Raw genomic sequence first — 27724 nt, forward strand, 5'->3', positions numbered from 1 at the left:
GCTCAGTCTGTGAATAGCGCTCGAGCCGATTCGTTTGGCGCAATCCTACTCCTGCAAACGGAACTCACGCGGCGGCTGCAGCTCGGTTTTTCCTTCAGTTTCCACACTATCCACACATTTCACGGCTCTGACTTTCATTGTTTCTCGCTTCTCAAACGCTTTTCACGTCTACCTTAACGTCTCTACAATTTCTACCCAACGCTACATGCCGCAAAACGACGCGGAATAATGGTTAGAGCCCAGTTAACTTGGCTTTAACTGTCACACAGTTTAGTTTTGTGTTCACACTGAGAGAAAATCAGCGAAAGGTATAGAGGAAGGGAATCAAAATTTGCGTGCATTTGCGGCCGCCGCTGCTGGCACCGTGATATAACAGGAGTTTGCCGCTCGACTTTCTCCACTTTCTCTCTCTCTCTCTCTCTTGCGAGTGGAAGTCGAAGTAGAAGTCAAGGTATCCATGTGGCAGCTCCATTGACCAGGAGGCAAGCAACCGGAGCGGCGAAGCTAACGTAAGTCCTGCGATTCCCTTAACGGCTTTATATTACCACATTCCGCTGGTTGACTGAACCTCCATCCGATTCCCCTTAAACGCAAATGTCCCGAAAATTATATTCCTCTACCTATGGAGTAATTATTTATTTTTGTTTTTTGGGCACGCAACTGGGGAATTAAGGGACAGTCCCCTACCTTTGTGCCTCCCGTGTCAAGAGCGCATAAGTGTTTTCCATGTAAATCTTGCCCCATGGGTCGTATGGGTAATGTGTGGCTCGCTTGGGTCGTGGACTGTCAGCCGGTCGTCAGAGTCGAATTGGTGTGAAAATGCCCCGAAACGTGACTGTGGAAAACCCTGTCAGTCAGCACTTGCAGATGGGACTTCTTTAAAAGACTATCCATATTTCACGGCCATAGGTGTTTGATTGGTAAAAATTTGAGACTCGTCTGCAATTTAGATAACTTCCAGCGGATCACGCAGTTACTTGTATGGTATTTAGCAAATATTTTATTAGGATAAAAATCATAGTTACCAAAACATTCACACTAAAATCTTAGGGTTCCGTTAAATACATAAATAAATCAAGTATACGCCTGGTTGATATGTAATTTCTTCATGGAGTAACTTAAAGAGTATTTATATATACATATTATTTATTTGGGATGGTAATCATTAAGTCACCATTACATTAAAATAAAGCGTTAAGGTTTCATTTGAAAAAATTTAAAATATCACTCAATCGCCTTGTTGATATATAATTTTTGAAGAAATGTATCAAAATCAAATATATTTCATATCCACTTATTTTTAGGTCAACTTTTCCCAACTCCTTCCTCCGACAACCCCCAATTTGAATGCCTCGTTTCGCTTAATTTCCCTTGTTGCACACTAAAAACATGGCCAAAGTTTTTACGCCACACTCATTGCATATGTAAAACGAAATTAATATTTTGAGTCATGCAATTCGACCGCTTCGCCCGCCCACCTGTCTAATTATTTATTTAAATTGCGTTCCGTCGGCAGCGGAAAACTTTGCGAGTCGTGTATATGGTTCATTAAGTTCGGATTGTCACATTTTGGAGGGTTCCGTTTCGCAGGGCTCGCTACCGAATGCAGTTAATTAGCTGTGACCTGGACGGGAAAGCGGAAATGTAGATGGAGGTTGGTGTGGATTGTGGAGAAAGTGGAAGTACTGACGAGGGAAACGGATGCATTTCGAAATCAAGGTTGATGTCCCCAGATTGGCAGAGATTATGTGTGCCATCATGGGGTAGGTGATGCCAGGCGATCACATTTCAGTTTTATTGCCTTGGCGATGGCAACACTTTGTCTCTGTCATGGCCGGGGGTCCAAGAAGGCGCCCAAGGGGGGTCCAAAAAGGGGGTCCTAAAAGCGTGTTGTTTTGGGGGCCAAATAGCCACTGGCCAGGGAAAATAGTTTCTGCTGGTACTAGCATTTGTTTTTCGTTTGCTTAGGTGCCGGTACAATGTTTGCTTCGAGCAATGAAATCCTCGAAGCTCATGAAATCAACAATCCCTGTATTTACCCATCTTGGCCTGAACTCGTGTATGTTAATAAAGCATTTTATGGCAGCACGTGCCATCTTGGGGGCAAAGTTTTGCTTAGTCGGCTCCCCAGTTTGGACCCTTCTCCTTGGGAGCTGGCTGTCGGTCCATTGACATATCCGCAGACAAGGCGGCGCTATTTGGCTGCCGGCTCGACTGCCCCTATCCTGTAGAAAGAGGGCCAAGCCTGACTGCCCCTACTATATCCACCCTTTTTGGAGTCCTTTTCCAATGTGGATGAGAGGGTGTAGGCCTTCGAATTTATTTAAAACTGCCTGCCTGGCAGCAAAAGAAGCAAAACATAATCGCTATTTTGATATATTTATGGTACAGTAGGTATTGCCTTCGAGAAAATTTGTATGGAAGTGGCTTTTAATTTTTATCTGATTTGTTGATTTATGTTATTGGTTTCCAGAAACTTTTCAAATAAATGCCTGCTTTATTGAAACTTAGTTTCTATCTGATTTTTTGACTTCTTGAAAGTGTGGGAAGAACATTTGTTACCGGTTCATGACTTTAAAACTGGTTTAGAATTATATTTAGTTATTTTCATTAATATCTATCTTTGTGATTTTAAGAGCTCATAATGATGTGCACAACGCCTGAAAATAGTTTAAAAGAAATGGCAATTATTAGTAGTATTTTTGACTGACAAACAGTATATTGATGTCGAGCAAAAATTCTATAATCAATACTTTCTCTTAACATTTGAGAAGAAAAATGTGTTGTGTGTGTTATAATCACCTTAAAATTGAATCCTCCAAAAATATTTAAAGGACCACATTAAAATGCTATTAATAGATTTATTTCCTTTTTGATTTTGATAGTTAAGTTTATAGAGGGTCTACTGTTTGTTTATAGGCCTTGTGGTGGGCCCTTTCATGCCTGAAACGTTTATTGCAAACAAAGCCCGACGGCAAAAAAAACTCGCATTTTTCACAGTCAGTGAGCAATTGGGACCCTTGGTGTCCCTGCCACTGGGGTTTTCCACCGCCATATCGCTCCGCCATTGACTCATCAAGCCCAGCGATGGAGTCATAAAGCGTCACCCAATCCCAGTCCCAATCCCAGTCCCATCCCATCCTGTCCTGGTAGGTGCGGCTTCTGGTGCCTCTGTGGCATGTATTTTATTGCTCATGTTGAATGTCTAAACGATATAATTGACTGCCAGCCGTAGGGGGTGGCACCGAGAGACGGGCGATGGGACAAGGCCGACTCCGGCTAATTTATATGCATATAATATACATATACCTACCAAATGACATTGGGTACAACAAAAAGCCCGAATTAGAAGCCGATTGAAAGGAAGCGATAATGGAAAAACATTCGTGGAAAAACTCGCGCCATTACGGGGAAAACCCCAAGTGAAAAACTTGGCAGCAAATGCAAGTTCTGGTCAGCAAAAGCAGTTGAATCAGGGACCAATTTAATTTGATTAAAGTTTTCCATAAATTTTGACTCGCTTGGTGTCTGCTCCTCAGGGCAGGCAACACTTTTTTTTTACCCATTTTCCGAGCTGAGATAAAAGTCCCCTTGGCAAACGGCCCGGAAATGCATGGCCGTAAAATGGGCAGGGCGTCGTCCACCACAATGCGATTTCATTAGAAGTTCGTCGATGAATTCAATGCAAAACTGTTTTTCAATCATGGCCCCTAAATATATTTGGCCACCGGCTAAACCAACACACTTCCACAAACACAAGGACATTCCGGGCGCACAAGCGAGGCGGTTCCGGATTACATTTTCCCCAAACACAAGGAAATATAATCAATTCAAGTCGATTTTGTGTGTTTCAATTCTATTGAAGGAATACAAATTTGTTAAATTACTTTTATAAAAGACTTTGTAACACACTAAATATTACAATTTGTGCAAATCATTTTCATGTAATTTATTATTAATCCCTTATATCCCGGTTTTTATAAAGTAACACGGAAATTTTTGGCATTCACCTACCATTTCGTAGATACAAGACTGTTTATATAGTTGTTCTGCATAAATTTTGACCATCGCAAATAAATTGTCTTTAGCCAAAAATCATGCCACACGTTTCGACCGTATTTGTGTCACGTACTTTTATAGGGTTTGAGGAATAACATTGTTACAATATCCATTTAAAAGATAGCAAAAGAAAATAACACTTACTTTCCTTTTTAGAACACCCAGTAACACAAAGTTAAGCACCCAATTGCTACTTTAATTTCTTACCGTTTCTCATTAATTCCAATCTCCAATCGATCATCATTTAAAATTCATTTCTTTTGAGTGCAGCAAACTTCCTTTAATACCAACCCCCCCGACTACGGAGGATACGGTGAGCTCCATCCGTATCCGTGTGGAATCGCAGGGCGGAACATGGAGGCCGAGACGAGCGAAGTGTCACATCAATTGAATTGAATTGCGGCTCTGGGCCTCCAAATCCTCCACCCCTTCCATCAGCTTTGGTCCCCCAAAGAGCAGTGGGCGCCGACTATTTATAGGCACTGTGATGCTGATTGGATGCACTTGAAGTCCATGTCGCCGCTGTCCGAATCCTGCTAAGCAGCAATTTTGGCTGATCAATTGCCTCCGATACCTTCTAGGTCTTTGAGGTGGATGAAGAGGCTAGATTGACTGCTCTAATTTCGTAATTTCCTCGGCTCGGAAGTGGGTGGATGTGTGGGGGCCAAGTCGGGTTGACTGGTAAATGACAGGCACACACGTGCCTTATCTTCTCCAGCTCCTGCATATGCTCCTCCTGCTGCTCCTGCTCCTACAGCTCCTCCTCTCGAGCATGTCAGTCAATTTAATGCCCGTGGCTGCGACGACAACGTGCCGGGAATGAAATTACAACAAAACGACACTTTGCCCATTGCCTCAACGCGAGACAACTTATGCAAATGTGTCGGATTCCAAGTGCACCCAAAGGATGGGTGGAAAAACACAGAAAAAAAATAATTAATCATTTTGAAACCATTCAGTATCAATTCTACCTAGATACGGGCCGTAGCACTTTGAAATAATCCCCATCTTGTTTTTCATTATTTTTTTCTCTCTCGAAAAGTTTCGAATATTGCTGTCTCGCTTTTACTGAGAGTAATTTTAAGACCTATCCTGCTCTTTTCTCTCTTTCGATTTAAGATGAGATTAAGATTGAGATGAAGTTGTAGAAATTACACTTCTCAATATCAATTTAACATTATTCCACGGTACAAAAGATACCAAATACATTAACAATCAAAATATCACATTAATCCTTAGATGATTTTTATTCTGTGCATTATTCCGCGGTAAAAATGATACTTAATACATAAACCAGGAGAATATCAGAGTGATCCTTAAAAGATTTTCTTTCTGTGCAGGTTCCGTTCTTGGTGTTCAGATTCGAGTGTGTTACACAATGCCAGGTGGGCTGCCCACGTCTTGACTTTGTGATGAGGCCTTTGCCATTGTACTGAAAAAAGGAAATAGAGGAAGGAAAGCAGGCAGGACAGGCCCAACCAACTGTTGCAAGGACCCGGCTCCTAACCTTGCTTACGTTTGGGGGCCAAACAGGTACGCCAGTTGTTGGCGTGTTTTAGCCTCTGGCATTTCGTACCAATCCGATTCTAAATCCCTGCCCCCAATACCAGGACACAAACTGTGTCTGTCTGTCCATCCGTACCACTAATGAGATGCAGTCGAGCCAACGTCAAGGCCTGTTTACTTCCGCGACGAAGGCGGCGACAAAGACATCCATTATGTCTCGGCCATGGCAGTGGCAACAGCTTGCAACATTCGCCACTTGCACTTTCATCGGAGGCCCTCTCAACAATAGCATTTGGCTGCCCCCTGCCCCTGCCCCCAATTCACAATCCCACATTCACTTGTCCTTCGCCGGCAAATTTGCGCCCTGAACTTGTCAAATAAAGGATTCTCTTCCTCTGCTTGTCTTATCCTTTCAGCACTGCTTTTGGGCCAATTCGTTTGACAATTGAGGAAGTGAGCCGCAACTTTTAAATGAAGAAACATGGGGAATGGCATGAACAAGGTAAGAACGAGGACAAGATTTATGGCTGGCTAAAAGGCATACGGAAGCCGATGACAACAGCTTTCAAGGTCTGCACCAAACTTAAACATCCATAATTGCAGGGTTCTCAGAACTAACATTTTCAGGGCCAGAACGTACTCATATATTTCTGTTTCACTGAATTTAAAATAAATTGAAGATTGAAATAGAACTGTTATGTTATTACCATTATTATCACTATTATAATCATTTTAATTAAATTATATTCAGTTTAAGTTATTAAATACCAACTGCCAGGGTATTAAAACTTCGGTTTGACAATGTTTTTTTTTATCCATTTAGCTTAGCTTGAAAATTTTGACTGCACTGGCAGCATAAGTAGCTGTATAGATCGGCATTTAAAATATCGATAAACAAACTGGTTCCTCACTAGGGTGGAGTTGGTACTCTGGTACCAACTTTTTATTCAGAATCTGCGATTGTTGTCACGGCAACTTGTCAAAAGGGAACAGATACTAAACAACATGCAAAGGGAAGCCAATAAAACAAGCCTTCATTTTTCCGTCTCCATAAACAGCACCAAAAATCGTAGGCACACAAGCACCATATCATATATTGGCAATCTGATCGCCCCACAATGAACTGGCACATGGGAAAGGTAAACTTGGAGGAGGTAGAGCCTAGTCCCTAATCCCTCTTTATATGATATTTGCAGGTCTTGCCGGGACTTTATGTGGGCAACTACCGCGACTCAAAGGATCATGCCCAGCTGGAGAGGTTCAAGATCTCGCACATCATCGCCATACATGACAGTCCGCGGCGATTGCTGCCGGTAAGTTAGTAATGTTTCATCCTGGTATGTTTACTAATATTCCATTTGATCCCAGGACAAGCACTACCTGTGCGTGATGGCCTCGGATACGCCGGACCAGAATCTCTCCCAGTACTTTTCCGTCTGCAACGACTTTATCCATGCCGCCCGCCTTCGCGAGGGCAACGTGCTCATCCACTGCCTGGCGGGGATGTCGCGCTCGGTGACCGTGGCCGTTGCCTACATCATGACGGCCACCCACTTGAACTGGAAGGAGGCACTGAAGGTCGTTCGTGCCGGTCGCGCCGTGGCCAATCCCAATACTGGTTTTCAGAACCAGCTGCAGGAGTTTGAGCAGTTCAAATTGCCCGAGGAACGTCGCCGGCTAAGGGAACGCTTCCCATCCTCGGCTCTGGAGCAACTCGATCGCACCAAGGTGGTCACCGCACTGGATAACTACCAGGAGCTGCTCCAGAACCGGGACATATGCGAGGGCAACTGCTCCCGCGGCGAGAAGTGTCCTACAGGTGCGAGTCCGGAAGATAAGGTTGAGGAAGAAGACGAGTGTGAGGTGGAGGGTTTGGGCAAGGTCAGGAAAAACCTGGCATATACTCTAAGCTTTGCGGTGGACAAATGGAAGTGCAGCACCTTTGATAAGCCAGGACAGGATCTGCAAGAAGATCCCTCGCCGGAGATCAGCTTGGAGCCGAACCCTATACCAGTTCCAGAAGTGGATTTGCACGACGATCCATCACTGGAATTCAGCTTAGGGGAGAACCTTATGCCAAATGTGCGATACTACGAAGCGGATAGCGAGAGGGGTCGATTTGTTAAGAATCTGGACTCAGACAATGATGAAGGACGGTATGGTGGATGCCAGACGATACATGAAGATCCAGCCAAGTCCAAATCGAAGCTCCTGAGGCGTCGTCGGCCAAAATCCGGCTCGAGAACCGAAACCAACCTTAAGAAAACTTAGTTACCATCAATAAAAGATCTCTTCCCTGCAAATTTTGTTCAATTTCTCATTTCTCATTCACAAAAAGTAGTACGTTGGAGATCAAATATGATGATCAATGAGGACAACTAACATACAAAAGCTATTTGAAAGAAGTATATGTTTTCAGATTTCGTTTGGGAAAAACTAAAGAAATAGCTTATACTTATTTTGCATACTCAAACTGTAATCTTTCTTTCCCCACAGGCGTCTGCAACATGGACCCCACGAAGGGCTTGTTCCGCCGTCGTCCCTCCAACGCCTCCACTCACTCGCGCCTGCGTGCCCAGTCCTCCAATGCCAACGCCTCGTCCAGTTCGCTCAGCGTGAGCAGTGCCGCCGCCCAGTCCTGCCCCACATCGCCCAAGAACTCACCGCTGCCCATGGCCCGTCGCTCGGTGGGCAACGAGCGCATCCCTGAGGACGAGATAGTCCTGGAACAGCCTCCGACCACGTCCCGCGAGGCGGCGGAGTATGCTGCCGCCTTCGAGGATGCCCGCCGTGAGCAGGAGCAGCGCCAGCAGCAGCTGGGCCGGAGTCAGCGCTCTCCCCGACCGGGCAATTCCTCGCGAGAAACGCCTAGGGTGAGCAGCGCCGGCAGTCGGAGAGAGTCCGCCGCCAGGGAGGGAAGTGGCTCCGCCCAGCTGCAGAGGAGTGCCAGCACAGTCAGTGGTTTCGGAGTGCGTCCACGGAGCAGTCCGGCTGGTCTGCATGCCTACACCGGTGAGTGTGAGTTACTACAAAACCTTCAGATGTAAACGATGCAGCGGCAGACCTACAAAAATTATTGGAAAGCAGCTACGGGGTAATTTTTAAAAATAAACTGCTATTTGGTATATCTATTGTTATGTTGTTTAAAACTACCCACTTTATTAAAATACTAAAAAAGGTATTTCAAGTGTAGCCGCTGCACCGTTTGATACCAGATTTCAGAGAATTTTTAAACTAAAAACTTTTAATCGTAATTCCCTTGACAGGCTCGGTTCCTTCCTCCGTCCACGGGTCTCGAGTGGATTTGCGGGAGGTGGACAAGGGATCGGCCATCTATTTGGGTTGCTCGGCGCCCAGGGCCTCCACACTGTCTATATCCTCATCGAGGGGCTCGTCGGGCGGCTCGGCTCCACCCTCGCCCTGTCACACTCCCCCCTCCAGTCCACGTCATGGCGTGAGAAGGTTAGTCCTTAAGTTCTTATAGCCTATGACCTCTTATAACTCATAACCCCATTCACTACAGATCCACCAGCATGGTAAAGAAGCCAAGATGAAGTCCTGAGCCAGCCCTCACATGGCGAGGAGGTTTTTTGAAGCTAGTTGCATTGACACCCACTGCATCTGATCTAATCTGTAATCCTTAGGCAACTTGACATCCTTTGGCGAAACGCGCGCGTTACCTGCAGACTTGTTTTGGATGAGAGGTCTACGGATCTTTGATTACAATCCGTAGTATCCTCGAGTAGCTTACTCTTGTTAGACGCTAGAGCGAAGGCATCCTTCGTTTTCGGCTTTGGCTACACTACAAAAAGTTGTTGATCAATTTTGAAAACGCATTCGGGGCACTCGCCTTCGAGTGCAGCCTGAATCAAAGAAAATCAAATGTTGAGAGATTATTTTTCAGAGACGCATTTAAGAAAATACCGACATATACATATACACACATAAGTATTTACTGTATATTATATAGCGTATTTATTTATACGAGCAGATTTGTTGTCGGTCCCATTTGGAAGGACTGATCCCCCGGCCTGCCCATAGAGTTGGCCATTTGTTAGTTTTGTATCGAGTGCTAGATGGCGAGCGATTGCGGAAACAGTCGAACAATAATTGAGAATTGTACAATTGCGTATTTTTGATTATATCCATTGTTGTTGCAAATATTTTGATAGCGAAAAAAAAACAAAAAAAAATGGGGTAAACCCAAAAGAAGCGTTATATACATTCATACCTAGTTGATATAGTATTGACATATGAGATTTGAGATTGTTATTTAGAATTGTTGCATTGTGTAGCATTGAATATATAAACAAAGTTTATTAGCTCACCGCCACCCTCTTTCTTCCACACACGAAACACAAAAAAAAACTCGAAACCCCTTTTACGAGATGAGAAGCAATACATTAGATCATAAACAAAATTTAATCTAAACCAAACAAATCGCATTAAAGTGTGCTTTAAAGCTTGTGGCTTATCATGAAGAAACCTAAAAAAAAACACAATTAAAATTATAATCGAATAAGAATGTAAAATTATTTACAACCTTTCCTAGAATATCGAAAACAATCTAATGGACATTTGAGATGTTTTTGCAAGCTGGCTTTGACAAAATAAAAACAAAACGGCAATGAACGGCGAATCAAATACTGTATTTATAATGCCTAGAGAAATGCACAAATCGGTTTTAAACTAAAGTTATATAAAGAAATCGTTAAGTTTGTCAAATGAATACAATTATTATACAATAATAAAAAGCAACTGTCTCCAAGACACAACAATTAAAATGAAATCAAATTGCAACACAGTACATAATAAAAATGTCCCTGGATAATCCTAGGCAATACCATGCGAAAAGAGTTTCATTTCGGTATTTCATTTATTCATATCATTTAGTTAAGGTTATTGACTATTTTAATTTGATTTAGGTTAGCGCATGAATGTGTTTAAACAACGACTAGATTTATAATCACTCTCACAATATGCTGATGCTACGATTACCACATTTACATTACAGACACTAAAAGCGATATCAAATACTTGGCTAGACATACTGAAGACAAAAATTCCACTAAGTTCCCTGTAGTTGGGTTAAATAAGTACTAGGTTTCTCCGGCTTAGACCTCCACATGGTTCATAAGCAGCGGTGTATTGGCAGTGGGATATGAGGAGGGTCGCCTTTTATTGTGCTGGTGGCCACCCACGATCTCAATACTTTGGCAGGAGATGGTCAGCGAAAGGGTAGTCTCTTCGTATCTGGATTGAGTGGATCCTCCTGAAGATCTTCGCAATCCCGTGTAGGAGTCTACTTCTAATAGAGCTTCGTCACTGAAAGAAAAGGGGATGGTTAGTTTTTATTGATCATGACTTTTTTAGATTAACCATATATCAAACCTATGATAGCGATGATGCTCTAGGAGACTGCCAGCCGCAAATCTTAGCTTCTTAGGCGACTCCAGACTGGAGGAGCGAGTCAAGGAGTTTCGGGGTAGAGTCTTTTGCTTGAGTGACGAGCGTATCCCATACTCATTTGCCTGCTCCTGGGCCTGCTTGATGGTCCCCTGGATGAACTTGTTGAGCGCCCTGGACCCCCTCCTCTGGGATCGCTCGTAGGTGCGTCGTGTACGTGCCTCTTCATCCTCCCCAAGCAACCAATAGGTGCGCTGATCGCCCTTGCCCTTCATGGCGATGACTCCTCTCTCCTGGAAGTGATAGCCACCCAGCCGCTCCAGCAGCTGTCGGCACTGCCAGCTGCAATGGATCTTCAACGGGACACCACTTGACTCCATCCGAGAAGCCGTGTTCACAGTATCCCCAAAGAGGCAGTAGCGGGGCATCTTAAGACCCACCACGCCGGCACAAACGGGTCCCGAGTGAATGCCAATCCGCAGGAGCAAGCGATTGGTGGGTCGATGGCGAATCTTGAACTCGGCCACGGCACTTAGGAGGTGCAATGACATGGTGGCTATTTCAGCTGCATGTAGGTCACCATTGCGCAACGGAAGTCCAGAGACCACCATATAGGCATCGCCTATAGTCTCAACCTTATAAACATCGTAGTGACCAATGATGGAGTCGAAGCAGGTGTACAGATCATTGAGGAAATCCACCACCTGCAATGGTGTGCACTCGGCGGACATGGCTGTGAATCCCACGATGTCGCTGAAGTAGATGCTGACCTGTTCGTAGTGCTCGGGGTCCACCTTGTGACCCTTCTTCAACTGATCAGCCACACAGCGTGGCAGCATCTCGTGCAGCAGGGCATCCGTCTTCTTTTTCTCCTCCTGCAACTGATCCGTGCGATCGTCGACCAGGGCCTCCAGATTATTGGCATACTTCTCCATCATGGCCATCATGTTGTCGAAGATGTTGGGCCTCATTCCTTTGCGCAGGGGTCTCAGTTTGGTCCTGATGGTTTTAAAATCCGGACGATCCTCTGGCCTCTCTGCCCAGCACTCCCTTAGACACTCGCTGACGCAGTCGAAGGCTGTTTCCAGAGGTTGCAAAGAGGGTCTGTATGGATTAAGCTGATCCTGGGGCTGAAGGACCTTCTGTAGACATTGCATAGGTGTTAGACCCGTCTCCCCAAAGGGTCCCCTTCGCACATGCATCTCGTAGAGCAGGATGCCAAAGGAGTAGGCATCCCCGCGCTGGGTGCCCATCACCAGGGAAGATGGTCCCTGTCTCAGCAGCTCCGGTGCCCGATAAAGTAGCTCTGAAATGGAAAGTGAAATGGTAATTTGAAGGGTAATAAAAGTACACTGAGAAAAAAAACTTTTCTCGGTTTCAATCTTTACATGCTCTAAGGTTCTTGATTTGAGAACACTTTTATAAAGTCTCCTCGGCTTCGATAAGAATAATTATTGAATTCAAGAATTAAGAAGAGTAAGCGCACTCTCTTTCAGAGACAAAACTCTTCTTGTTTTTAAGAGCGAATTAATCTTCATTTCAGAATTTAAGCGTTCTTGTTTTTAAGAATATTTTATTCTTGATTTCAGTTATTAGCCACATCTATTTTGGAAGAATCACTCACTCAGACATTTGGCCGACATGTGCTGCATATCCGTGGAGCTATCCTCGATGCCCTGTTTGAAGGCAAAGAGGCCAAAGTCCGTCAGCTTGACCACCCATCGGGAGTCCACCAGGCAGTTGGAAGTGCACAGGGCGCCGTGGAATCGAATGGGCGAGTCGTGCAAATAGATGACGCCCTGAAAAAAGGATAGGGAAAGAGTGGGTCAGTGGGTGGGACGGCCATTAGTATAATGTTACAGCACTCACGCGTATAATGTCCGCCACCATGGAGGCAATGAACATGTTGTCCAGCTTGACGTCCTCGTTCTCCAGAATGTCCTGTAATGGTAAGGAGTTGGAGAGGGGATTTGGAAGGGGTTGCTTTTGGGTCTCTTAGGGAACTGACCTTAAGACTGCCCCGTGTGCAATACTCGCTGATGATGCAAATATTTGGAGGATCCGTGCAGGCGCCTATAAAGGCACATATGTTATCGTGCCGGGCATCTCGTAGCTGGAAAAGATTTGGATACATTAGAATATTTAGGAATTACCATAGCTAAACAGCTTACCAGCTTAAGCTCCTTTTTCATCTCCCGCGTGATGTCGACACTCTTCTTTCGCACCTTCTTGATGGCATACAGCTGACCCTTGTACAGTCCAATGGGCGTGAAGATGGTCGTGTAGCGGAAGTCGGCGTCCGGATTGGAACTCAGGCTCACCTGGCTGGTGCGGATCAGCGGATGGGTGGACTGCGGAGGAAGACGACGCGGCAAGTGATTTAGCAAGTGCTGTTGTCAGACATGCAATGATGGGAGAAGAGTCTTTAACAGGGGGAAGGTGAGAGCTTTTGCCTGCACTCCTGACAGGTTCTCACATAGTATACGTAGACTCCATTCCCCAGCATACACCAACCAATATTTCTCTACACCGAGAAAAACTAAATAAGAAAATTGGTTCTATCGCTCATATAAAGATACACAAGTTCCTCACTAAAATTAATATATATTTTTAATCTTCATTAAATAATTTAATGACATTTTTCTCTGTTTTAATATTTTGAATTTTTCGATATTTTGTAAGGTCGTGTTTGGAAGGAAGCCCCGATTAGGGTTTTTTATTTAAAAACATGTGTTGCGCCTTAAAGCGTTAATTTGATTTAAATGCAGAAAAGCCAGGGCACTGACACTTTTTAATTTATCTAGTACTTCTTTAAGACTTGGCCTTCATTAGGCCTATTTTTTCCGAGTGTACTGTCCATTAGGCTAGATACCCCTGTCATCGTGGTAAGATGACAGGGACCGGGACTTACGCGCGTCTGCTTCTGACTTTGCTGCTCCCTCTCGTTCTCATGGATCTGCACCTCGCGAAAGTCTATTTTCCAGAGCAGACTGTCCAGTTCCTGTTCGTAGCGCCAGTTGCGATAGAGGACCAGCGACACTAAGCTGAGCAGCAATAGAGTACCTCCTGCAATAGCCGCCGAAATTTCGCCAGTGTAATCTGTGATTTAGGAGGACTTGGGTTAACCCATGGAATTGGCCAAATAAATCCCATACTCACTGACGCACTTCTCGCCACCAAATCCGCAGCGAGGGGCAGCTGCTGGCCGCGAACCACCCACCCAGTCGATGGGGCTAAACAGTTTGAGATCCTATGGGAAAGGCGAAAAAAATAGATCAGGATTAAATGAAAATACCAGGTGAAAATCTGGGAAAGGTGTGTGATTATTTGGACAGGGGCAAAAGCGCTTACCTGGTGCTGAATGGGCCAAGCGATTTTAATGGGATTGGCAGAGAGCGAGTTACAAGAGGAGTACGTAGAAGACAGGACTTTACTTACGGGCAGTGCCTTGCTGATGCTGCTGAAGCTGCTGTTCCGATGGATGAAGGTGCCCACGGGTCGCAGGCCCAGAACCGTCTGATTCCGACCATTCCGCACTGTTCCCCTGGCTAATACTGTATAATTTCCAGCCGCATCGCCATTCTCATCGATATAAACGTGATAGCTGGAAAATAAAATAGAGCATAAGCTGCGGATTAGCTGTCAAATGGGATAGTACCCACCCCATGGCGCTGCGATATCGTGAGCCCTTGATGGCCGCCACAATGGCGCTTCCATTCCTGGGCCTTCCGCCCGAATCCAGGACTTCCATCACAGCCTTGGCATACAGATGCACGGCATCATAGAGATAGGCAGCCTCGGCGCTTATCTGTGGGCAAAAGGGATAAGGTTGGAGGTCACTAAATGGTTTGGGTTTTGGGTATTCGATTTCATGGTGACCCAACCTGCTTTACACCACCAAAGGGACCCAGCGGATTGGGGAAATTGAATGGCGGTCGCTCCATATATTTGTTGACCTGAAAAACCAAGCCGAAATGAGGGTCAGAATGTGTGGTCAATGTGGCGAAAGACCATGACAATTATGAGATGGGCGGAAGGCGGATGCAGCGCATCAATCACATCACTGTCATGACCTGTCATCAGACAAACCTCATTGGCAAAAGTGGCAAAGGAGACGGAGGCGGTGGGCACAATGGCCAGATAGGACTGAAAGGCCTGCACGGCCAAGGGCTCCACATCCTCCAGCAGGAGTCCTCGCAGATACTTTTCTGGTTTGGCGGGATCGTACTGCTCGATGTCAATGCCTATGACGAAATAATCACCCCGAGATAAAAGACCCCTCTTCTGGAGGCTCATCATCAGGCCAACGTGCTCATAATAGTGGCCCAAAATGAGATAGACTTAAAGGAAGATATGAGATGATATGAGTATATAAGGTATTCTATGTATCAGTCCTGTTCCAAGTTGCATAAAAATGGTTTTAAAGTAATTTCTCGAAAGTAAAAGTCGGAACAGGCTTATATTTATTCCCGTACTTACTCCTCGTGTTGGCAAAGGTCTGTTCCACCAGCGCCTCGAAAGGATTGTCCATAAATCCGTGATGGTAGATGGTGTTCCAGGTGCGAATGTCCCGCATACTAACGCCAGCTTCACCCAGCGTACTTAAGATGGTCTCAGCCACGGGTTGATATTGGCCACTGGCATCGTCCAAGTACAGAAAGCTCACTTGCGTCCAGTTGAAGGCCAGCAGAAGGGCCACCACGGACTTGGAGATCTGGGTATCCGGCGGTCGTGTCCTGGCAAAGGTGGGGAAATCAGCCTTGTTCGAGGGATCACGGTGGGTGCAATACTAGGAGGGATTACAAAAATATGGATGAGTTACAAAAACAGGAAGTTCATGTTACCTACATAAGATATCATGGGCAGATTAAAAGCGGCCGCCATGCGTCCTTCGTGGACGCAAGTTTCCTGGGGGCCAATGTAGGCGGCCACCTGCTGAGTCCACAGGGCCGCCGTCTGCCGGATGCTGACCACCTCCTCACCGTAAGTCTCCGCCACTACAAACTGTAGGGAGTGACCCCGATCCCGAAGGCGGCCGGCATTCACCTCCTCCACCGCCAGCGAGATGGCGCCGGAGATGGTGAGACCGGGTCGATTGTAGTCCAGGTTACCCGGTCGCCGTTGCGAGGCCGTGAGGTAGCCCAGCGTGAAGACCTCTCCATAAGTGGGCCGGAAATGGCTGAGGACGAGGAGAAGGAGGAGCAGTGGATGCAGCAGTCCTGTTTGGTAGTTTCCAGCTGGCGCAGGACAGGGGTGTGCAAACATTACGCGGGGACGGGAATCGCGCAAAGATCCTGCTCCTTTATTGGGGGGCGCTTAATTTAAAAGGAATTGGGTTCCCCTTCGGGTGACAGTGTCCTTGGCAGCAGATGTTGATCCTTCGAGGAGATGGAACATTTTTGTTGAGTTTGCATTGCTCCCTCCTTCCACCGTATCCTCCTCAGTCTTGTTGTGTTCTAGTTAATTACGTTCTCGTCTTGGCCAGCTCCCTTCCAGAGTTCCCTTCCCTTTCTGTTCTGCAAGTAGAGAGGACTTTAATCACCACGTCGTTTTACTTGAGACTTGTAACAACACAGGGCTAAGATACTCGGTCATGCAGGACTGCCTCTGATTTATGCGGGGGCACACATATGTGTGTGTACTTTGAACATCCTGCCACCCCGAAAGCCAACACCCATATATACTGGGGGCAAATAACACATAAACTAATGCTGGATACTTTGGCGGAGGCTTCATAAAAGATGGCTGCCGTAATGACGCAAAAGATTTCATTTACGTACACTTCCGCACATTTTGTTATGCCACCTATTTATATCATCTAATACAATATACCTTGTACGTGCTTTAATCTTTCTTAGAGTAATAAGAGAGAATTTGAGATAAACTTTCACTTGTAAAAGAATCCGAAATTCTTAAAAATTACAAGTGATTTTATCTATACACTATCCTATTTATAAAGCCATCCATTCGAAACTAAGAATCACCTCACAGCGAAATCCACTTAATCTTTTACTTGTCATTTAATAAATATTTAAATTAAAATATATATTTTATAATGAAGTATGTCTTTAAAACACAACAGCTATGAAATTATATCTCATTTTATCCATGCCACTTAGCCATTAAGATTCTTTTAAAATTTTATAACTAGAACAAAATATGAAAACTTCGTCAACTTCGTGCTTATCTGCCCAAGTAGGCTTAAGAAATTCGGCCATATCAAGCATTTAAAAAGTTTATTTTGTCTAGGTTAAATTTGGTTATTGTCCTAATAAAAAGATTTAACAAAACGTTCGGCCCTCAAAAGTTTACTATGGAACAGAAGCCAATATAGAACTTCTTACATTCTGATGATTTTCTTTTATATTTCGTTTTAAAACGTAAGCTGCCATAAAGTCCCCCGCCCAACTATGCTAGACTATTTTGGTGATAACAAGGATCTTAAAATGATAATGTTGTCTGGATTAAATTAAGACCTAATAAAAAGGTATAAAGTAAAATTGCCTTGTCGAAGTGGTCTACATTTTTCTCTTTGTAAAGAAATGTTTGGTAATAAAGAAGTTAAGCTCGCTGAGTGAACGTAAAGCTTAAGTCGCAGCTCGTTCATCACAGTTCTAATTGTTTTCGGGGCGTGCCAAGGGCTGATAAAGTACGTTAAGCTATTTTGGTAGGGACCTTTCTTTATGTGCGCAACCTTAACAATGTGTTGAAATACACCGATATTAAACTTGCCACACATTTGGGCCAATGTAATGAAATTTTTATGAGAAATGGCGACGCATCATGTGTGATTTTCGCTCGGATGCTGTATGGGAAGTTGCTGATAGACCCGCCACCAGGACACCCAATCCCCCCATTCCACCATACTCCCTAGTTCCCCCATGTGGAATGTCTTTGTTTGCCTTTTGTCTGCCACATCTCTCTCACTGGGGTCCACGAAACCCACTCCCTCCACGCCTGATTGCTTCTTTCACACGCCCTTTGGATTCTGGAGGGGTATTGAATATTGGCAGAACCTTTGCAACTTCTTGAAGCTATCAAAGTAATTTATTATATTGACTCGAGCAGCAACAGCAGCAGCAGCCACCCTCAGTTTTTTTCCCTAGCTGCACTTCCAAAACCACTTGAAAGTTAGCCTGGCATATTGACTTTCCCTTTTGACCCCAAAGCTGAAAGTAACCCCCCCCCCCCCCCCCCCTGGACTTCTGGATGAGATGCGCTCCATTATTGGGCTTGTAGGGCGTTGCGTGCCGCATGCCGTTCTATTTATGCTAATACAAGTAGCTTTGACCCCAGTTACCATCCCAACTCCTCCAACATTTCCAACAATATAGCAACAATGTTATAAATGGCCGACATTGGCGCTGGCATCGTTTAATAACGCTGCTTTGACCGTAAATCTAGCAAAAGACCGTGACGTGCCCATTGAGCCGGCAAAAGAAGGGAGTTCCCGGATCTCCGATTAATTGTTGTGCCCCATCAGAATCCAAGGAGATGAAATGGATGGGCTTGGAGGATGGGCAGGACACACCGCCTGCACTTGACACAACAATTTCGCAAGCGATTTATCCGCTAAAGCGTTGGGGGAACCCAAAAGCATACATGGCATCCCACAAAAGTACGCAAAGTTCTTGTTTCCGCTCCAGTTTGTCCGAATACCTAAGCTGCCCAAGGATACTGTTTCGGATTGCCGTGCATGCGAGATCACCTGCTGCCCTGCATCCATCAGATTATGGCTTACTTGCCACACAGAAGCCTAATCAAAGAGAGACAGGTAGTATTTGCAACACAGCCGGGAAAAAACTCCTTTAACGAAACGCTTTAAAGGTTGGGCCATAAAAAATCTCTTCCAATCAAGGGTTTACATAATTTTTATGAGAAAGTCTTAAAATCAATCAAGTAGAAAAAACAATCGATATAAGTATTGTCAAAAGCAATAAAAACTTCTTAAAGTACGATAGATACCCCCACCCACTCTTAAACTTTGCGAAGAAGTTTAAGGACCAAAAGAGTACTTCTCGGCGCCTAGTCAAAATAATTAATAATGTCTCCAAAACGATACTAAACTTAAGAATTGCAAAACCAGATAGTTTTTTGCAACCCAGATCTATTACACATTATACATTTGGTTGTTATTATAATAAAACTTAAATAATACTAAATTCATATATGACACTCGTCAGATTATTTGGCATATTTTTAATATCAGCGAGCATGCTCAAATATTGATATTTTACTTTAATAAGCTCTTATCTCCGTTCTTGAAGTTCTGTAAATTCTAAATATTATACTAATTTAAATACAAAAAAATACTTAATATTTGATTTATTCGCTTAATTTTAATCCTAATCTTGATTCTTCTTGATTTCCAAACTTACTAGCATACGTTCTTCCGTGAAATAATATTCCTAATATGTACTTTTATTATTATTTATTTACGACTTATAAATTTATCTAAAAAACGTTGACCTAACCCTCCATAATTTTTATTCTCAGTGAAGCTGTAGCATTGCACTTCCAGTTTAATTTGCCAATTTCATTGTTTTGCCTGCTGACATTGATGGGGGTGGAACGTCTATTCCGGGGGTGGAGGGCAGGCAGTTGGTTTGGGGATTGGCGTGAAGTTGCCACACATTTTCCGAGCTCCAACCCACTTGAAAGGCCGGGGGCCCTCGACTCTTGAGGCTGTCGGGCAATTAAATGCAATTTGTCTGCCATGCAAATGCAGCTGCAATCGAAACGGATGAAGTGGAGGGCAGGGGAGTGCCGGCACTTGCTATGCAGCTCCACTGCCGCTGATTAATTTGACAATCTACAAGAGCCATAAACAACAATATTTCAGCGTGAGATAAATACGAACGAAACCCGAGGAACGTGTGAAAATCGGTGGCCAAGTGGTTTCAGTTTTTGGCGGCTAAGAAGACGTACAATCCATCAACGATGGGTGAATCGATGACTTGCGATAGGGGATCGCTTATCAAAAGGTTATACTACTAATCGCAATCTTATCGAGCTTTTGAGGAATGCCTCTGAACGAAGGCTTCCTAACATTGTACCTCACTTTAGTTACATTAAGAATGCAGACGGTAGAACTTCTAGCTTTGGTTTTGACCCTCACAATAGCGACGGGTGAGTAATGCCGATTAAAAATAATATTGATTTCCAAGTGAAACTTAATATTATTCCAGTCCATGGGGATACGGGATTCCTCCTGAACACACGTCGTGATCAGGAGAATCCCCAATCAATTGAGGCGGAGGTGGAGTATCTGGTGAGGAGCTCTTTTTACGCCGCCGATCCCATAGTGTGAGTCATAGGTTCTAATAAGTGTTCCCACTGCCTTTCTTATAAATAATCTTTGTACTGTCAGCTTAAACATTCCCCGCTGGCTGGGTGGCAGTTCCTCCCCAGAAATCTCCGCCGTAGTCTCCGCCCGACTTCAACACCAGGATAGCAATATAATCAGTGTGGATCTGTCGGAAGCCCAGAATGAAACGGAGATTATTAATAGAGTTTCCAATCTGGTAATCCTTCTGAACAGCCACTTTAATGTCCCACTGGATCGCATTCTTGTCGTTGGTTTCGCTGAGGGTGCCCATTTGGCTGGAGGAGTGGCTGCCAAGGTGCAGCAGGATCTGGGTGGCCAGTTGCCTCGAATCACAGCCCTTGATCCCTCATCTGGCGAAGATTTAGAGCACAAGCTATCCGCCTCCGATGCCCAGTTCGTTGAGGTTGTGCACACAAATGCCGGGGAAGAGGGCACCTGGGAGCAGCTTGGTCATGTGGATTACTACCCAAACGGCGGACAAGCCCAGCCTGGCTGCTCCTCGAACTCCTGTTCTCATGAGAGATCCTTGGAGCTTCTGGCGGAGATGTGGTCACCGGAGAATGATTTTGTGAGCGCCCGCTGCGGCTCAGTGGAAAATCTGGGTGCCTCCAACTGCCGCTGGTCCTCCCACAAAATGGGAGAGGAGCAGCCTGTAACAGGCATCTATTTCCTGGAGACCCGACAGTCCTCACCCTTTGCCCGAGGAGCCTACTACATCGCCTTCTTGTGAGATAGCATTTCCAATAAAAAGCCAAAAGAATAAGGGAAACAAAGGAGCAACTTTGTCATTAGTCATTGCAGGAAATATGGGTGAAATGGAGGGCAAGAGGCGATGAGCAAGTGCCAAAATTGATGTGCGTCAGGCGTTGGGCTCATTCATTATTTTAAAATCAATTTAAAGGGCCTCGCCCTCCCAAAGTTTTAACGCACGTCTGTCAGGGGCGGGAAGGCCATCCTTATCTCATTTCCCTTAACAGATACGAGAAGTTCCCAAGAAATTTGCCTCTTCGATGCACCAGATGTTGTCTGAAGTGACGATCCATTCAAACGTATGGAAAAAAAGTTTATCGAGAATCGGCTCCTTTGAGTGTGCATCAAGGATTTGCGTATATTTCTGGATTGAAGCAGATTTACGTAAGCAGAACTCACTGATGAGTGCGTGAGCCTCGTGATAAGTTCAGAAAAAAATGATTGCTCTGCAAATCAGTCTACATTCTTAAAGATATCTATAATCGAAACTTCAATTGCCCTTACATTTTAAAACAGCGATATCATAAGTATAAAGCACTAGTTAGGAAAACGAAGTATGCAGATATGAATTCAGGTTCAGGTTCTTTATTTCGGTGTACTTACAAAAATTGTACTTTAACAAATAGGGCTATATAAGTTAGTTTCGTTAGGAAAGGGATTCCGTTTGCATGTTAAAAAATTTTTAAATGGTAGCAAGAGTTAATTAATTTAACTTTTTTAAATATTTGAAACAAATTAAAGGCCACAATGGCAGAATGTCGTGACCCAAAGCACATCTCCAGTGTTATAGTTGTTGCGCATATTTCCGTGCAATATTATGGGAAAATTCCTTTGTGCCAGGGCATGCCTTAACTTTTTTCCAAGCCGGGTGGTTTTTACCCCTACCCCTTAGCTACACCCACCAAGAAAAATCGCCCCTGCTGTGTATGCGTGTCACTTGAAAGTCGCGCTAAAGGAAAACTGTCACAAATTGCATTTAAATGCGCTGTACTTAAGTTTATCTTTCGAGGAATGTAAAACTACCCTACCATCCTTCCTTGAACCGGAACCGAAGTTTGTGGCGAATGCGAAACCAATTTGCAGCGTGCCCTGTGCCAAGTTACTGGGCCAATCCAATGCCAATGCCAATCCTAATCCCCTCAAGCAGTGCGCTCACGTAGCCACCGTGCGGATTTCATTTCCCTGAAAGTCCGAAAAGAAAGATCCAACTCGTGGTCAGATTATTACGAAACTCAGCGCCCATCCACCGGCTTTATGAGCCATCATTCGTGGATATCAGACAATTAGCCAATTACGCTTGATGATGATCAATTGGCTTTGGCAGCTGATAAGGGGCTTAAGTTTCGCGATAGCGAGCGCCTAAAATCATGCTATGATGTAGGTTCCCGCAAAAGTTTTCGCAGCGCTAATTTGGGGCTTCATTAGCGTCAGATTCTTGGATGGGGGAAACTCCTCCATTCAACTCCTCTGTCGCATGATTTATGTTCCAGCGTTTTGGAGAAGACGATTTAAAGTTGCACATTTGTCAGCCGAAGTGGGTTAAGCGGGCATTAAACCCATGGCGTTACCAGCTCAGCTTCCTCTCCATTTGCCTGCACTTGGCCTCAATGGCCCGCTTAAATCTCAGTTTCGGTTTCAGATTCGGTGGCTGAGCATTAAATGTCAGGCCATAAAATAGAAGCACCCGCCCCAGCACCCACAGAACTCCACAGGATACAATAATGGGTCTGGAGGTGGGCCGTGCGAATTCGACCAACCTCAGCACACCACAAGCCCTGCTAAATGTTCATTGTTTTTCCACTTGGAAGTTATAGAGAGCCGGGGTATATCGAATACTCCAAATCGAAAAAAATAAAAACCTATTATTTTTGGTAAATGGGTGTTTTTACGTTTCCAATTTTGTATAAAAAACTTCAAAGAAAATTATATTTTTAGTAAATCTAAGCTTAGTGAAACTTAGATAAAATGCAATTTATTCATATTGTATAATTTAGAAAATAGAATGGTATGGTAAAGTTGTAGATACATATGACATCAAATTTCTGATTATACAATACAATAGTGCACTTCCGATTGTAAAATAGAAATAATAGGAACATTTTAACTTTTCCTTTAAAATTTTCTTACTGCCTACTGGGTATCCTATAGTCTACCCCCAACTATATCGTAACAATTTCTGTTTTTGTGGTTTTCCTAAAGCTACCCCCTCAGAACATTGCAAGCATAAAATATAGCCATTACACAATGTGTAAGAGAAATTAAGTCGCAACAATTTCATTTTCATTTCACTTTGTTTCGCTTTGAGCTGCTATGTATTTCTGTTTTTCCCTTGCTCACTTTCCTTTCTAATGTTAATGTTAATGAGGCCAGGAATGCTTTTGGTTTTCGGAAAGTTGGAATTGATAAGGAACCTCTCGTCCTCCCCAGCCACCCTCTTTTTATCAATTAAAGTTCCTTTTCGGGTCCCCGGACACGCGTGTTGTTAAGGTGTTTCCTCTTCTTCTCCCTGGTGAATTTCCCTTTATGGCTATGTTAATTTCTCTACAACGTTTTTATGTGATGCCATTTGAAGGGCGAACGCCCCTTTCCCAAAAAAAAAAACATTTCCTATGGAGGTACACTCAAAAATGTATTATATCTATCTATTCTTAAAAAGTATCATAAGATACTAAAAAAATATCATAAGACAATTTTGATTAAAAAATTAATATAATTATGAATGAATGAATTTGTGAATATAAATGAATATAGTTATCTTCTTCTAAGAAAATATTTTTTAAGAATGTTTTTTCTTGTAATATACAGATTTTCCAAGTTATAAAAGTCAAAGAGAATACTTTTTCGAGTGCATACGAGTCCCAAGCCCCCGAAAAGTGTGCCAACTGTGGGTGAGGCTCTTTGTCGCCAGCTCAACCGGGTGGCCCATTGTTGTTGATAAGCGACAAGCTGAATGTAACATATGTCGACCAAACGCCCACCTGCTGCCACGCCCCCAGGTGTTTTACATTTCGAGTTGCCTTTTTTTTCTAGTGATAAGCGGGCGTTTGTCCAACATTTTCCCCCCAAGGGGTAAAGTTGGGGCCACCGATTGAAAAGCCATCTGCATAAAGGTTTAATTAAATTTCCATGACAACGTAAAAGGTGCGAATGACATGCAGGTAACGAGTGGTGCGGATTATAATCCATTTATATGGCGGTTTAAGGGGGGAAGAGCAATTTTGCGGGTAATTTGCGTTCCAGCGAGGGACATCTTCAACACCACGCTTAATCTCTTGGCCCCGTTTCGCGGCTAATCAGCAGTATTAGTTTTATATATTGCGGGTACTTAACTATTTAAATTTAAGTGCGTGTGACGTGTGACGTGTCTGATAACAGTGTACCATGGTGCGGGCCAAAAATTTGCGAACCCACAACCAAACCAAATTCGGGCGCCGCCTAAAGGCCGGGCTAATACCCGACTAATGCGAATTCTGGCCACGAGCATCAATCATTTATCATTTTGCGTTTGCCGAATGCAATTCCAAAAAGCCACACGCAAAGCACTCAAGCTGCTAGACAGACAGCTAAGCCATAGAGGGCAAAATAATAGAGCCAAAGATATTAATAGAGCATAGTTGTATTGAGACCATAAATTACGAAAATCATTTTTCCAAAAAAATGCAGCACAAAAATGTAGTATTTCATCGAGTTAAATGGAATTCAAAGGCACACAGATTCGATTTTTGGTTCCAATTTCTTTATAAAGTTTATCGGGAACCTCTAATACAATTTTTTTAAAGAAGTTATTATAATAACTATAGTTACCAAAACTAGATGTCCATTATGTGTAGACATAGCATACTTTCTGTTTTAAATGTTATGTACCGTACTTAATGATTACATTTCGGATTAAATTTGTATTGATTTAATTAAGAAGTCCAAACGAATACTAATCAGAGAGATTTTCTAACGATCCAATAAAAAGATATCACCTCTGATACAAACACAATGCCACTTTAAGAGGTGTTTTTGTTGTATTTATGTATTTATGTTTTTGTTGTTATCTTCTTTTTCTTACACCATTACTTGAAATCAAATCAAATCAGTATATGTTTTTTCAAGATTAAAAAGAAATATCACCCTAGATAACCCAGAGCTATAATATAGACCTATTAATTAGTATGCTAGTCACTAAAACTGTAACTGTAACATTAAGAAAACTAAATAAAAACCGAAATAATGAAATTAGTTCAATGTATAATAACTTATTATTATTTATAAGTAAGTTGATTAACTAATTTGTGGTATTCGAGCGCTATATTTTTGGCCTCAGCTGTTCGCAGATTTGGCGTTGAGTGTGGTCAGTGATGGAGGGGAGGGGCAGCGAGGTGCAAGAGAAAAGCGCGCCTAGTAGCAGCAGTGGGCCAATGCCGGCCCCCAGACCCCCTCTGCCTCCTCTAACCCCCCCCTCAAAAGTGTTTATGACAGCGCAGCCTCTGTCGCCACAAAGAAGTACGCGCTGGCATGCAGCGACTGCAAATGCAACTGCAGCGCCACGCGACTGAGTCATTTCGGGGTTTCGCACTGCAACAGCAACAACTATGCGAAATTTAAATAAATGGTGGAAAAATTGCTTTGCTCTCTGTGAGCTTTTCATTGTTTGGCACTGGCTTATTGCCTTTCAGTTTACGGTTTTCGACTCACACAGCCGTTGCAGCTGATTTTTTTTATGCTTTTTATGACGCTTATCAATTTTGCAGGCCGAATTTATGTAAATCTTACAGCGTGTGATGGCATTTTAATTGCGTAAGAACTGTCATACGCACTGTTGGCGTTTGTTGATTTTGATACTCTTGGAAAGAGTCCTTCAACTTTGGTCACACTTTTGTAACACTGGTAAGGGTACATTTCTGACTACATAAACGATCACCGGAAGTATCAAATAGACATATTGTCAGCTTAAAAGCTATCAACATACAAAATTTCCATTTTTTTATTTTTAAGCAGATTAGATTGGAAACCCGTTATGATTGGTAGGAATGTGGTTAAAAATGGCATAGATTTGATTGTGACTTGTTGGGCTATAGCTGCCATAAGAACGCTCGTCAACACGTACCACAATTTCTTGATTTTTAAAGTGCTTATTTAATTTATAATTTAATTAGCTTTAATCTTTAAGCTATGTTACTCGAAATTACCAGTAACTTGATGTAGTTTTATTGGAAATACAGATAATTAATGTATGCGAAATAAGATCTGTGATGTGAAGTCTTGAATCGAATATTTTTGGTGGCATATGGTTTTGTTTGGAAAATTAATTTCTTTAATATATTAAATTCAATCCCCGTTATAGATTTATATTGTGCGTTGTTATAAAATTAAATAAATATACATATGTATTAACATATAGTCTTATTATGCGTTCTTCAAAAATATGACTCAAAAATAATGATTATTTTACAAAAATATTCAAAAAGTAATACAATTATCATTATTTTTATATTTTTAAAATAAAACTCATAAAGATTGAGGGTCCCTGAATTTATAGTCTACCCTATAGCGTATCTTAACTTCGGCTGTCTAAGGTATTTTTTACTGCATAAGCGTGGAACTTACTCTTTCACTGGCGCTTCATTGGCGCTCCACTGCTAATTGGACTGCGATTGGATTTAGCAATTTGGAAGACTGATATTTATAGGCCACGGAGTTAGCGTTCTTTTTGTTTGTGCGCTGTTCCGCGAAGCGTGGCTCCCTGTTATTTGTAGATTCGCAGACTTATGAAGGTATTTTTTATTCGGACGGAGCCGATCCACGCGGCACTTGGGAATTTTTGTCACGTTCCTGGCAAAATTAAACAAACGCAGCCGCTGCAAAACTAGATATTCTCCGTCATTTGCGATTTCTGCATTAATGAAGCACTCGCGAGTGCGGCGAGCGAATGTGCGATAATTTATTAGTGCCACATTTGTGACACAGATTTCGATTTCGGATCGGCGGTGGCCAAAGTCAATTCAATTTCCTCACGCGCACACTGTCTGACCCCTTTTGGCCGCAAATAATAATGGGCCTATGTCAGTCTATCAGCAGTCTAAATTTCGCCAAAAATCCCGCCCATCAACACGATCCATTTGCCCGCCACCTGTTGCTGAAATCGCACTAGCTTTTTTCGCATCCGTGGTGCAGATGTTGGGCATGCAAAAGAGGTGACCCCGATCCTCCGTTTTTTGTACCGCTGACAAAATGTAATTGTCTTTTAAAAACACTTCGTTTGTTTTCGAAAACAAATCGTTTGTATTATAAACACTCGACACGCGCCGCCTTATTTGCTTTTCAGTTCGCACTTCCAATCCGACAATCCGCAGCTTCGCGCGCGTCTTGAAACTCCCGCACTCGCATTCACACTCGCGTCGCCCCAACTGCCAACTAGAGGTGGCCAATCGCCGTTGGGGCTATCGATGACTTGCTTTTAAAACATCGACATCCACCATCGATGTTTTCTGCCAGTGTGAACGTGCAGCTAAACAGTGTACTTTAGGGTGGTCCACATTTGCATAGACCTTTGTAAGGTCCTACGGTGCGCATTAAAACATTTTCTAAGTTTATCACTCATACGTACTGTTGCCTTTGATCAAAAGTTTATTCTATTCTAGAAGGCGTAGATTTTTTTCCCTTATTTTAAAAATTACAACAAAGAAA

At 43.4% G+C, this 27724-nt stretch overlaps 3 protein-coding genes across 8 annotated transcripts; 2 read left to right on the top strand and 1 right to left on the bottom strand.

The window, feature by feature from the left end:
- LOC108013260 (tyrosine-protein phosphatase vhp-1) lies at positions 1–10411 on the top strand. Of its 6 annotated transcripts, none has more exons than XM_017079012.4 (7): positions 2–509; positions 5982–6067; positions 6762–6878; positions 6934–7384; positions 8062–8583; positions 8832–9027; positions 9089–10411. In XM_017079012.4, exons 2-7 carry the CDS (start codon positions 6047–6049, stop codon positions 9117–9119), a joined length of 1338 nt encoding a protein of 445 aa, XP_016934501.2. In that variant the 5' UTR covers positions 2–509; positions 5982–6046; the 3' UTR covers positions 9120–10411. The 6 variants fall into 6 exon arrangements, with proteins under 6 accessions (XP_065720341.2, XP_016934501.2, XP_016934504.2 ...); XM_017079015.4 differs by having other exon boundaries at positions 8062–8577; XM_017079014.4 differs by lacking the exon at positions 2–509 and adding an exon at positions 6624–6704 and having other exon boundaries at positions 6050–6067.
- LOC108013259 (speract receptor) lies at positions 10194–27449 on the bottom strand. Its single transcript, XM_017079010.4, has 15 exons — positions 26645–27449; positions 15820–16487; positions 15451–15760; positions 15061–15311; positions 14856–14927; positions 14634–14779; positions 14410–14575; positions 14131–14221; positions 13883–14070; positions 13143–13322; positions 12980–13084; positions 12841–12912; positions 12596–12770; positions 10957–12277; positions 10194–10890 (listed from the first exon to the last, which is right to left on the bottom strand). The coding sequence occupies exons 2-15, from the start codon at positions 16234–16236 to the stop codon at positions 10680–10682; spliced, it is 3705 nt and encodes a 1234-aa protein (XP_016934499.2). The 5' UTR covers positions 16237–16487; positions 26645–27449; the 3' UTR covers positions 10194–10679.
- LOC108013261 (lipase member H-A) lies at positions 19947–21072 on the top strand. Its single transcript, XM_017079019.4, has 3 exons — positions 19947–20100; positions 20160–20277; positions 20342–21072. Exons 1-3 carry the CDS (start codon positions 19995–19997, stop codon positions 21027–21029), a joined length of 912 nt encoding a protein of 303 aa, XP_016934508.3. The 5' UTR covers positions 19947–19994; the 3' UTR covers positions 21030–21072.
- Positions 27450–27724: the final 275 nt, after the last annotated feature.

Source organism: Drosophila suzukii, chromosome 3 (genome assembly GCF_043229965.1).
Source record: "Drosophila suzukii chromosome 3, CBGP_Dsuzu_IsoJpt1.0, whole genome shotgun sequence".
Classification (NCBI taxonomy): Eukaryota; Metazoa; Arthropoda; class Insecta; order Diptera; family Drosophilidae; genus Drosophila; species Drosophila suzukii.

Bases quoted from the DNA above. Each gene is read 5' to 3' on its own strand.
- LOC108013260 (XM_017079012.4), top strand. From the start codon at position 6,047: ATGGGGAATGGCATGAACAAG. The intron at 8,584-8,831 runs GTGAGTTACTAC...TTCCCTTGACAG, and splicing joins GCATGCCTACACCGGTGAGT to GCTCGGTTCCTTCCTCCGTC. The intron at 9,028-9,088 runs GTTAGTCCTTAA...CATTCACTACAG, and splicing joins CCACGTCATGGCGTGAGAAG to ATCCACCAGCATGGTAAAGA.
- LOC108013259 (XM_017079010.4), bottom strand. From the start codon at position 16,236: ATGTTTGCACACCCCTGTCCTGCGCCAGCTGGAAACTACCAAACAGGA. The intron at 15,761-15,819 runs GTAGGTAACATG...AATCCCTCCTAG, and splicing joins ATCTGCCCATGATATCTTAT to TATTGCACCCACCGTGATCC. The intron at 12,771-12,840 runs GTGAGTGCTGTA...TCCTTTTTTCAG, and splicing joins TGGTGGCGGACATTATACGC to GGCGTCATCTATTTGCACGA.
- LOC108013261 (XM_017079019.4), top strand. From the start codon at position 19,995: ATGCCTCTGAACGAAGGCTTCCTAACATTGTACCTCACTTTAGTTACA. The intron at 20,101-20,159 runs GTGAGTAATGCC...ATATTATTCCAG, and splicing joins GACCCTCACAATAGCGACGG to TCCATGGGGATACGGGATTC. The intron at 20,278-20,341 runs GTGAGTCATAGG...TTGTACTGTCAG, and splicing joins TACGCCGCCGATCCCATAGT to CTTAAACATTCCCCGCTGGC.